General features: G+C 39.5%; 1 protein-coding gene across 2 annotated transcripts in view; it reads left to right on the plus strand.

Annotated features, from left to right (window-relative positions):
• Positions 1–10,504: 10,504 nt before the first annotated feature.
• Positions 10,505–12,194, plus strand: part of LOC141969666 (visual pigment-like receptor peropsin) — a 33,561-nt gene continuing 31,871 nt past the window's right edge. For both annotated transcript variants that reach the window (XM_074925691.1, XM_074925700.1), the window contains exon 1: positions 10,505–10,772. In XM_074925691.1, the coding sequence (XP_074781792.1) occupies positions 10,652–10,772 (121 nt within the window). In that variant the 5' untranslated portion in view covers positions 10,505–10,651. The remainder of the gene's footprint in view (positions 10,773–12,194) is intronic.

Here is a 12,194-nt window from a genome sequence, read left to right on the forward strand (position 1 = left end):
ATAAGCAGCCCATTTACTTATACACCAAGCAAACAGCCCTGAAAAGCCAATACTGCTCCTTTTGAAGTGATGAAGAACTTTGCCATTCATTTGCAAGATCAGAGAGACTGTATTTTTCAGGCAAGCCACTCCAAAATCCCTATTGGAGTTGTTTGTTCCTGTTTTTTATCTGAGAAGTCATCTGCTTACATACTTTCCCTAAAGTGCTGTCAGAATGAAGTCCCTGCAAACTGGACTGGTGTTTTAAAACTTTCGAGGGAAAGGAGAGATGATGTTTTTCTCTTCTGTAGGACTTGTGTTGTGCTGAGTCTTTATATCTGTCTTCTGTAAAACCTCTGATCCCAACGTTGTGGCGAAGACACAGGCAGATACCACTACTGCCCTTTCTTTATGTCCTTTTAACAGAAGAGGTTAGGAAAGCATGTTAGTGAGTCTCACTTGATGTTGTTAAAGGCTGAGAAAGCTTTTCCTGAAAACTTTTGCAATCCATACTGTTGCAATCCATTTTCTGTTGCAGGCAGTTGGGACTGACACATAGCTTCAAATTTGCCAGGGAGGAGAAGGCTGATAGAGTGATGGCATGCATGCATTTTCTTTAGGAAATGATGCTGAAAACCAGTCAGCTTCAAAAAAAACCTAATAAAGTGAGAGAATCTACCTTCTGGTTTTGTACAAGTCCTGGGTTTTGGATGGGAAAGAAAATAAATTAGCATCTCAGCTCCATGAAATCCTTACAGAAGAGACTGTAAGGAAAATCAGTCCTTCCCTACACACAAAAGGGTCAGGAAGAAAGAGCAGGGCAGGCAGTGGTGATGGGGGGAGATACATGCTGAAGTGCTACAGGGGAGGTTTAGACTGGACATTAGGAAAAAGATGTTTCAGAGAAAGAGTGGTCAGACAGTGGAATGGGCTGCCCAGGGAGGTGGTGGAGTCACCATCCCTGGATGTGTTTAAGGGTCATTTAGATGAGCTGTTGGGGGATATGGTGTAGGGGAGAACTTTGTACAGTAGGGCTGATGGTTGGACTCCATGATCCCAAGGGTCTTTTCCAACCTGAGTGATTCTGTGGTTCTGTGAAAAGACACAAACATCTGCCTTTGTGCCCTCTTCATCTCAACATCAAGCCAATTCTTTGGCAAATGTGTATGGCTGCATGCATGCTTCATCACTCTCTAAGGTAAAATCTGGAGCTCTTCAACTGTAAGTTCAAGAGGCATGAGCTCTTTGTTCACTGGAGGTCCTGGGGGTAAAGCATGGCTTGTGTTGGTGGTGATGGGGCTCAGGTGTTAGAAAGTCAGTGGAGGAGCAGTGCTGCCTCTTCTCTGATTCTGAGGTGCACTATTTTGAAATCACCAGCTGGTTGTGTTTTATCTATAGGGTAACCTATGATGTATCTACAGTCCTTCCAAAATATTCTTAATCAGAGGTAGGGAAGCCTAAACCCTAACATTTGACAGAGCTTTCTGGCATTACAAATTATATGGAGATTGTGACATTTTTCACTTTACTTCACCTGTCTTGTTGCAAATAAGCGTAAGTCTTGTATTTAGTAAATAAAAGTTTAATGGGGTCAGAGTTTCTTTTGTAAAATCTCACTGTCTACATGGATGTGCAACTCTTTCTTCTCTAATAGAGTGAGTATACTTTAATTTGGTTATAAAATATTATATATACAATATATTGGCAGAACGCTATCTGCTATAAAGTGCCAACTTAAATTCTGAGCCAGAATGAAGTCCCTGCACAAAACACTTGTATTCTGTGACATAACAATGCTTCTGTTAAAACCGTTCATGTGAGGAAATATCTGTGATAAAACTCATGTTCTTTACTACATGGCCCAGATACCTTGGATTTATACAGAATTCCTTTGGCAGTCACACAAAAGAGCCAGTAGGTACCTTGTAGTAATCCAAACCTCAGTCTGCTTTTCCAGAAATTGCACTCCTGATTTCTTCCCCAAGTTTGGAAGAGAAACTGAAGTGGCTTGTCCAAAAATAGTGGTCCCCACTAACTTTCCAGAATGTGGACATTAATATTCTGCTCATATATCCTGTTCAGCAAGGGACCTTTACCATTGTGTAAGTAAGATTACAATGTTTGGATATTTTTTAATATATTTTTGATGTATGGAAAAATTCTATCCCAAAGTAAATTAATTCATGTATTGGGAAGGAGATTTCTATTTTCCTCTTTCTTGGGAGTTTAGTGCTGATATTTTAATGTATGAATTGAAACCTAACATAGGAGAAAAATAAAATGGTAGTATTTGGTGGTAAGAAACAATGTGTAGGAAGTAAGGAAAAGTGTCTGGTTCTTCATAAAAACTTTATACTCCTGACTTGATTATGTATTATTATATAGCTTGTGATTAATTCTCTGACCACTTGTAACTGTTTTCAAGTGATCTGGTAATATGTTAGATGCTTTCTCATTGGGGGGAGTTACATTCCTGGTACTCTGGAAATGACCATTAATCCTGTTTAGTCTGTGGGATGTGCAGGAGCATGAACTAGATGTCAGAAGAAAAAGCATTTTTCTGTTTCAGCATCCTGAGGAGATGCATTCTTTCTGATTTCCAACAGAAAAACAGTAAGTGTATTACAGGAAGTCCAGAAAGGGTAAGAGCAGAAGAAACCGGCATGTCTAGGATTCCTCTGCTATAGCAGTCTCCTAGTCTGGTCACAGTTTTGAGACACTTCTATTACCTGCTCCCACACCTGCTGGAATGCTAGTATTAAAGACTTCATAGGAATCTATGGTATAGTTTATAATAGCAACTGGCATCTGGAAACAATTAAGTGGATTCAGCTGATGGATACATAATACCAGGTTAAGATTATTTATGTTTTCGGTGATTTTCTCCTCCTGCGTTGTATCCCCTTAATCCAGGATTAAAATTCTAATTGTGGCTAAGTCGTTGGAAAACTCATAGATTTGAATGGAGGTTTTAGGAAGCCATCGTATCTCAGGTTTGAACGGGAAGTTGTAGGGTGTGAATCTTACTACCTTCTGAATTTCGGTACATTTTGTTCAAGGCAAGCACAAATTAAATAAAAGGAATGAAGAGAGAATCCTTGCAGGTTCTGTTCTCAGACATGATAGTAAAGGCAATGGGATGAAAGCACAGTGCCTTGGGTTTTGCTCTCATTTATGCTGCCTGCACACAGTCTAATGTCAACACATTAAAACAAAATTCTGTGGTGTTTTGCTAGTTTGAATGTTGGAGTTGTTCATGTAAAGAAAAAACATCATCAAAAAGGGAATGCACACTTTTTTCAAAGTGGTCAGAATCAATCTGTGCATAATTTGACACAGGACAAGAATTGATGGAGTTAAGCAGGAGGTGTGCTTTGTTCTATAATTTTTATTTGAATGAACAAACCTCCACAGAAGTCAATGCAGCTCTATGCAGCAACTGCCTGATCTGTGTAACCTGTAGCCTCACAAATACGGATATTTCTACTGCTAGTTATATGCCTCAGGCTATGTACTAACATTGTAGTATTAAGGCATGTCAGGCTTGCTTTTCCTCAAATTGCCTTGGCCTGCCTGAAACTTTGTTTTACCTGGTTTAGCTGTGACAGCAAATTTTTTTAATTATCAGGTGACTGTTTCTTGATTTGCTTTGCTTGGGTTTTTATAATCATGGGCTTTGACCACACTTTTTGTACAGTCAGGAGTAGCAAGTAGTTATTCTGCACAGAATGAAACGCTTATGACACTGTCTTAATGTTGTCGTGTATGAGAATATAGGCCTGGCCTGGCAGTGGAGGGCTTGCCCATGGGAACCCAGGGTGCAGGGGAGAGGAGTGCAGACATGGAGGGTAAGAGAAGAGGGCACAGGATGTCAGTTCAGGGCTACGAGCAGCACATCAGCAAACAGTTAAATTTATACCTGGGAGCAGGGCAAAACCGCCTTATAGGTAGCAGAGAAAATAGACAACTGTACAATATGTAAGATACTTTTTATATAAGACATGCAGTCATAATGTGGAACTGCAGACCAAATAAAAAGAGCAAGGTGTAAAGCATGAAAGAAAATGTACAAAAATAGCCCCAAGTGAACCCTAGAAAGAGAAGGAAGAAATCAGCAGCTTCAACATTACGCTGCTCCTGGCAAAGAAGAGGGAGAAACCTCTACCACCACCATCATACTTCTCCCAGCAAAAACCTAGGATAATTGATGACTCTCCATAACCATTCCCTCTCCCTGACTGAAGCCAACAACCCAAAGACTTCAAGAGAAAGAGTAGAAGGGTGAGTATAACACCAGGGAGAAGGGCAGAAGCTAGGAAGTGTGTGTTTTACTGAATTATTATTGAGACTTTTTCCTATGTTAGTATTTCCTTTCTTCTGTCGTAAATGAAATAAATTTTGAGATGCTTTATGTTTCCCTTTTTTCTCCTATATAATTCCCTAATTTGCTGAATGTGCAATAGCTTGCTTAGTCCCTAGAATGCAACTTTAAGATTCTTCTGACATTAAAGTCCTGCTGATACATGAAATGCTGGGGGTTTTGTTCTGGCTTTTCTGGAGAGAGTGATTTCTTCAAATGAATCAAAGTGACAGTTCATTAGATGCACCTGCCTCTTACAGCATGCTTGGTAAGCAGAAAAAACCCAGTACGTTTTGCCTCTTTGAACCAACACCTAAGGAATTAATTTCACATCCTAAAATAAAATTAAAAAAAAAAAATGTTCACAATAATTTGTGATAAAATTTCATTTGCTATTAGAAACCAGCAAACACGCTCTGTATTGAACATATCTGACTGTGAAGGGTAACTTGGGTTTTGATCCTGTTTGTAAGTGGTAGCATCTTCTTCAGTTTTCATGGTTCACAATATTTGCAACATCCATAAATTCTGCATGAGATTGCAGGCATATGATATGATGCAAGCCCATATCTGGAGAAAAATTATACTCTAGCTGGGGTCTCGTCTCAACTGGAGCACTGAAGTGCTGCTGCAACAACAGTGAAAGTGCCCCAGTGACAGAACACCAAGTCAGCCACTACTTTGAAGTAGGTTTGTCTAAACAAGCTGTAATGAGCTTGCCAAGGAAGACTGGAAGGCTTTTAAAGTCAAAAAGCCAAGTTTTGCTAGAGCAGGAACTACAATAACATTTTTTTAATACAAAAAAATCAGTGCAACTCATGAGGGCAGGGTGGAAATAAAAGTGTTCAAATCTTGAACTCTCCTGTGCCACAGAGAGGCTCTTGCCTTCCAACCAAATTTCCACTCTTTCACACTGGTTGCTGAGAATTCCTGGTCCCCTCTCTTCCCTAGGAAACTCTTTCTATCATCTCAGACACAGAACTTTCCACTCTTCACTGCAGTCTCTCATAAACTGATTCAGCTGCCCAGAGGGTTTTAGTTTTCTTTAGCATCACCTAACCTACTCAGTGTAAATTCAGCTCAGAGCAGGGAGTTTAAATAATACAAAGCCCCAGCTCCTAATCTGCACAAGGTAGTTTTCCCTTCTCCTGAATCATCTTTCAATATGAAAGCAGCATATATTTGAAGCTGCAGGATAGTCTGTTTTCATATTAGCATCAATCTAAACACAGTGTTCTGAGAAATTGTTAATTTCAAACTGTATATTGCAGCAATAAACTCTAACCAAGCATTTTTTCTGACAGGTAATCTTCTAGATCTGTCGCAAGCTACAGAACACAATTCCTCAGAGAAATATTAGCTTTCAAGATTGATTAAAACAAGAGTAAAGTATGAAACAGAGTAAGCTAAACTCCATTAAAATCATGGCAGAAGCATGGATTTTGCAATATATTAATTATATGATGTAATAATTTTCTTAACCGAATTTGGCAAGTAACCTAATAAAGGAGCTGAAATGTGGTTTGGACATTCAACTAGAGAATGCATCAAGTGCATTTTTTTTCATGCTAAAATGTCACAGCAAGGGAATGGTCTACGGTTAAACGAGCATGTTTTGAAACATAAATGGTTGAGCATGTTTCATATAATGATCAGTCTTCAATTTAAATATTTCACATGTTTTTCTGCTATAGGATTGGAGGTCACTATGTTGCCACCAGATGAACCTCAGCAACAAAAGAGCAGATTCAGGTCTGCTTTCTTACAGGTAAATTATTCCAAGTGGCATGCAGCTAGCATAGTCATTCCCTTTCACCTGTTGTCATGTTTTAAGCATTACGACCTGATTCGTTTATAGGAGTTTTTTCTTTTAATTCAGTTGGCATTAGAAAAGACCCTGTGCAAATCATTTCAACAAGTGTATTTTCTTGGAAGAAGTGAACAAATATGTGATCTGATTTTGGAAAAATCATCTGTTACTGATACAAAATGCATTTTCTGACAATCTCAATAAAATCCATAGATATAACTGATCATTGCATAATTATTCTTTGCAAGACTAAGTGATGTCTTGTTGGATATTGACAGTTTTTTCGTTTTATAGTCTAATGAACAGTCTAATGAAAAGTGTGAAATAGAATTTAAAATAATTTCTTAAAAAAAATCTGTGAGGACATGTTCCTACTAATATACCATTGGATTTGCCTTGAAATCCCCAATTCATATTTCTGTTAAATTTTACAAAATTTTATGCCTTTCAGAGACAAAACTGTATTCTTATTCTAGAGCCAATTTCTATCTGCTTACAGTTTGTTTTAATCCATTCCTTCTGCAAATTTCTCCTTTTGCCTCCTCCCTCTTTTGTCCATTTCTTTAATCCATGTCTAACAGATATCATGCAAAAGTAGTGTTGTGAGAACTGACACCAGCTTTCTGAAAAAATCATTCCTTTGGTAACTGCCAAATTCCCAGTGCTCCCCAGGGCAAGCAGGTGCTTGCCAGAAACATACATCATATATTTTTTGTCACACACAAATTTTAACTCTTAGGATTTTTCTGTTACAATGTTGTGGAAATAGCCAGTAAACTGAACTCTAATTTATCTAGCCTGAGTATCTCAGGCCAGTTAATGCTGCTGTGATACTTGTCTGATTGCACTGGTGTACGTATACGTCACTTTGAAAGCATTTAGAGATGTAAATAAGGTTTAAAAAGCTGTTGCACATTTTTAGTAGCCCAAATAGAGGCTACCTGATGGCTTGTATCTGCTCTAAATTGGCTTTTCCTATCACTTCAGAGACCATTGGTTGATTTGAGTGTCCATAAAATGGGCTTTATTAATCTGTCGTGTCGTAACCCAGTCATTTTATCAAGAGCTTTAATCAGGTATCCTGAGTTATTGGTGGTTTCAGATTGTTTCTTCCTTCATTCACCTTCCAGTAACAGCTGCATTAAACCCTCAAGTGCAGCCATGAGTATTAATTTTTTATATTCTTTTATACACAGCACCGAAGTTTCAACTTCTGTTACACTTGAAAATGTGGCTTACTGATGGTCTTAAAATCCAAATTCTGCTTTCACTTGCATCAGTGATGTCATTAGTGGTGGGGTGGTGTGCAGGGTTGATTCCAGGCTGTTCATGCCAGTTGTGCAGTCCCTTCCTTCAAGGTCCATGTAGGGCAGCTTGTGGGAGGACTGAAATGTCCAGCTTGGGGCACTGCTGTGCAGGGACAGGGCTCGCTCCTCCTGCTCCCCGACCTGTGCGTCGGCCCCATGATGGGTGCGTACCTGCTCTCCACCTGACTTGGCAGGGGCTGCACAAGATCATCTGCTGAGAGAAAGCCCTTAGGGCCAGTCTCTGGTACCTCTACAGCCTCTCTTCCCACAGGAGATGGGTTGCATGGCTCTGCTACACCAGGCAGGTAACAGTGGGGAAGAAAGGCACATGTGAGAGCTTTGGGCAAGCGATGGGAGTGTAGTCAGATCTGCAGCACCAGTCTCCTAAGGCATGTTTGCATTGCTTGTGTCCCTTCTGTGGAGCCAGCCTGTAGCTCCTATGTATTTAGGAAAGGAGGACTTTAGGGTCTTTTCACGTCCTGATCAGTTTTTTTCACGTGTCAGTGATGTTGAACACAGTAATTTCTCCATGCCACCACAGCGTTTTAGTTTTCCTTTTTATAGAACTACCTGCAGTGTATATTGCTCTAATCTTTCCAAAAGACTTTGCAAAGATAGTAGAGGCACTCAGAGACAATCTCTGCAAGGCCAGTAAATTGGTCACCACCAAAGCACAGAGAGACACGAAACAGGCAACTGTAGTCTGCAGAGGGACCCTTCCTCTCCGGTTTGAAAGTACAGTGACCTGTGCATACATGAAACAAACCACAGGAGTTTGAAAAGCCTCCGTCCTTTATTGAAGGATGCCACTGCAGGGAGTAAGGAGAAAACTGCAAGTAGGCCAAGATATTAGTCACTTAGTGTGGTATGTGAAGACCAGGGGAAAAAAAAATGTACTTGACCATGGAAAACAGTTCACCCTGATTATTTTTTTCTTCTCCTCGATATCAAAAGGCTCTCTTTTTTTCATCTCATAATGACTGCAAGGTGCAAGGCTTTATTTCTCACTGAAATGGAAAGTTGAACTGAGGTGTCCACGGAGGTATTCCCTGTGAAAGCTGATGCACATCCAGGGCTTTGCCAGGGTCCACAAGACGCTTAAATGACAACCTCAGAGAGCATCACCATGGCAGAGAACAGGCCACATGTGCCAGGCATGCTGGAGAGCCTTGCGAGGGATGTCTGCATGGTCAATGCAACAGACGGAGAAAGCAAGCAGTCGATTCAATGTGAAGGATAAAGCAAGCTTCACTTTATTGCAAGAAATCACACCTTATATAAGCACTAACTGTAATTATGCATACTAATCATAAATCTATTGGATACATCTAAAAGGTTACATTATAATATCCCAGTCCCTTGTGGTATTTTGAGTATGTCACAACATCCTCCTTCTTCTGGCTTGTTTTTCCCCAAAAGTTGTTTACCATTATAATCAAGGCCACTCTGTACCTCAGTTTCTTCCTTTGTTAGCATAACTGTGCCCTGAATCTCCTTCCTTGTTAGCATAACTGTACCCTGGGTTTTTCCTTTGTTTACATCAAATAGCTGTAATCAGCTCCTGCACAGACCCATGGACCTTGTTCTGCAAGCCATTCTCCAACAGTCAAGAGATGCCCCAAGCTGGGGTTGTGGTGGGAGTATTGGGAGCAACCTGAAACTGTTGCAGAAGCACAGCAATGAAGGTTTTTGAACTTGAGAGCACTGCTGGGGCAACTTTTAATCACTGAGCTGGTAAGTCCCAGGTCACTCTGTCACAGTCTGCTAAGCAACATGTTTTAGAAGGCTTGTCAGGGCTAAACTCCAACTGTCTATGGACAAACTTAGGAAGAGGTCTCTACAAAAATTCAGAAGGAGGTGAGCTGTGCTAGTGGTTGGAAAAATCAGGCCACTTTGTTGCTTAGATGGGATCTGTGGGAGCTGCCATACACATGTTGCAGACTTTATGCTGGAAGAGAGCAGCACTCCAATGACTGGTACGAGAGCAAGATGGCTGGGGACAAGTCAAGCCTAGCACCCTTGCAAGGGTCTTCACTGAAGCAAGTGTGTGGATCACTGTCCTCACCATTAGCAGGAAGGTGAGAGGCTTCTGTTTTTCATCACAATGCAACTGTTTCTTCCTTCTTGCTGTAAAGCATTTTTCTCTCCTCTTATTCTCATCACATTGCATTTACTTCCCTCTCTCACAGTGAGGCTGTCATAGCAAACACAGGGAAAGCTTGACAGGAGAAATTAATCCACCTCAGGAGGGACAAAACAGGCCCATGGACAGTGGAGGTTTCCATCAGGAAAATATTGGTGCTTCAGATTAATTAATACAGACTAAAATTTTTTAATTATGACTACAACCTGATTGGTAAGAGGCCATATCTGAAATACAATCATTGATACCTCAGTAAAGACTAAAAATACTCCAGACTGACTCATCTAAATCACATGTAACGTCTTCTCAACAAGACAAGATCTCATTTTTCAACAGTGGGGGAAAAATCTACTAGACTTGGAGTATACTAGATTTCAGGGTGCTTAGCAGTCTAAAAATACAATTCAAATACCTTTAAAAATTTTTTTCAACCTGTACTGGAAATTGTCTGCCCTTCTTTTTAAATTAACAGCTATCCTGCTGGTAAATTAACTTCCTAGCTGATTTTTTTCTGCTATGTTAAAGTCACATTCTCAGGTGGTGACATCTTCCCATTGTTTTTTACTGTGCCTTTTTTTCTTTAATCTGTGTGAGATTTTTCCTCAATTTCATTTGAACTAAAACTCTACTGGTCTTCATTGAAGACAAAAAGACAAAAGTACTGCTATTTTAGCAACATATCAGTATGCACTATGTTCGTGGGTGTGCCTGTGAGCCTGTAGGTTATGTTTTAAAGGAAGTTGTCTTTTTGTCAGACACATGCTGTTCATTCAAGATTTCTGCACGTAGCAGTAATAAGGATATAGGGAAATCTGCTGTCTTGGGCTGGCCACAGATTCACAGGCTGTATTAATAGGTAGGATTAGTGAAGAAGAACAGGTCAGAAGGCTGTAAAGCTCCTGTCCCTTGAGATTTCCTTCTTTAGATCATTAGTCTCATTGAAGAGCTCCCTCGAATACAGGAAGCAGAAACTGAGGAAAAGGCTGGAACCATTTTGTTTTGCTGAACACACTGAGGAAAGGGCAATTTCTGGGTCATAAGTTCCGCTGAAAATGTCTGTCCAGTTTTCTCCACAGACACCCTGGAGAAACAACAACGTCAGTTTTCTGGGCAAAGAGTCAGCCGTAACAGAGCAAGGAGAAACTATCATAGGTTTCTACCTACTGGCTTTAGGTATGTACTCGGATGTGAAAGGAAGCTCTTAAGTAGAGTTTGGTATAAAGTTCAAAGTGATTCATTTGGGTATTGTCCCTAATGGAACAAGGATCTTGTGCAGCTTTCTTTTGTTAGAAAGAGATTAATAATCAATGCAGAAATCTTGTGGGGAAAATATAGAAAAGCCTGTAAACTTTTAACTAATGTTCTCTATACTTACTATCTGGGAAGATAAAAAAGTACCTTATCAGAAGTACATGATACTTCTGTGTCTTCTCATGTCTTGGTAGCACCGAATCAATGTTCTGTGTTTCCCAGAGTTTTGACTGCTGACAGTCAGTTGGCATACTACAATTACCTTCTGCAGAGACAGAAAATATGGTTCTGTAGTTTAAAACTTTTTTTAACTATTTGTGCTTTTGTTTTAAATGTTTGATGCATGAAGAAATAAACTTCTTCAAACAGAATCTATAAAAGATTTAAGTACTAGAACATTATCCTGTGTTAGCAGTCACAATACCGTGTGTTTCAGTTCTGCTGCGAGACAGCTATTTTAAGTGTATAATAAGGATTTGAAAACGGTACCCAATATGAACTTGCCTTGATCCCAGCACAATTTTGTTTTGTTTGTTTAAATATTGTGTTTAGGGCAGACTCATTGCAGGATACAAGGAAACTTCATGAAATTTCAAAGAATGCAACTTTCCTAGGAAATCAAAATTTCCGATCGTAAAACCTCACAGGAAAATACAAGAAATTGTAACTTTTATTAAATCTGTTCTTCTAAACAGCTTATAAAAAATGGTTCTGTTTTTATATGATTGCTTGAAACAGATTTTTTATTTTTCTAAGCTTATCACATATTGCAAGTAGCTTACTAGCCCTCCACTTACTCTTGAGAAGGGTCTATGGAAGTTACTGTGTAAAATGCTGAGTATTTTAGTGTGTTTACATGAGACTTTCTTTTTTTACCAATAGGAAATAGTGAGGAAAAAGTTGTGTTTAGAATAAAAACAGAGATTCTAGTAGAAAATTATATAGCTTCTATCTTAGGAGACTTAATTAGAAGAGTGGCCGTAAGATAACTCAGATTTGTTCCAATTTATCCCCAATCTGTTCACATCTGCGTAACCCTTCATGAATGGCTGGGAAATGGCTGCACCATCAGCTAATGAAATAATCAGTTGCATTTAAGACTAGAAAGAACATCTTAGGTCAGCAAGGCCAGTCCCCTGCTGTGATAATACATAATCTCATTTACAAAGCTACCATGCTCCCTCATATAACTGGCTAGGGGTTTCTTGGTGCTGCTACCACTCTTCCAATTGACAGCATGTTCCTGATTTTGTTTCTCTGTCGGGTAGGAGTCTTTTCCTAATTCTTAGCTAAAGTGATCACACCAACTTTACCCTTTTTGTCACTTTTTAACGGAAATATTTT

Source organism: Athene noctua, chromosome 1 (assembly GCF_965140245.1).
Source record: "Athene noctua chromosome 1, bAthNoc1.hap1.1, whole genome shotgun sequence".
NCBI classification, from domain to species: Eukaryota; Metazoa; Chordata; class Aves; order Strigiformes; family Strigidae; genus Athene; species Athene noctua.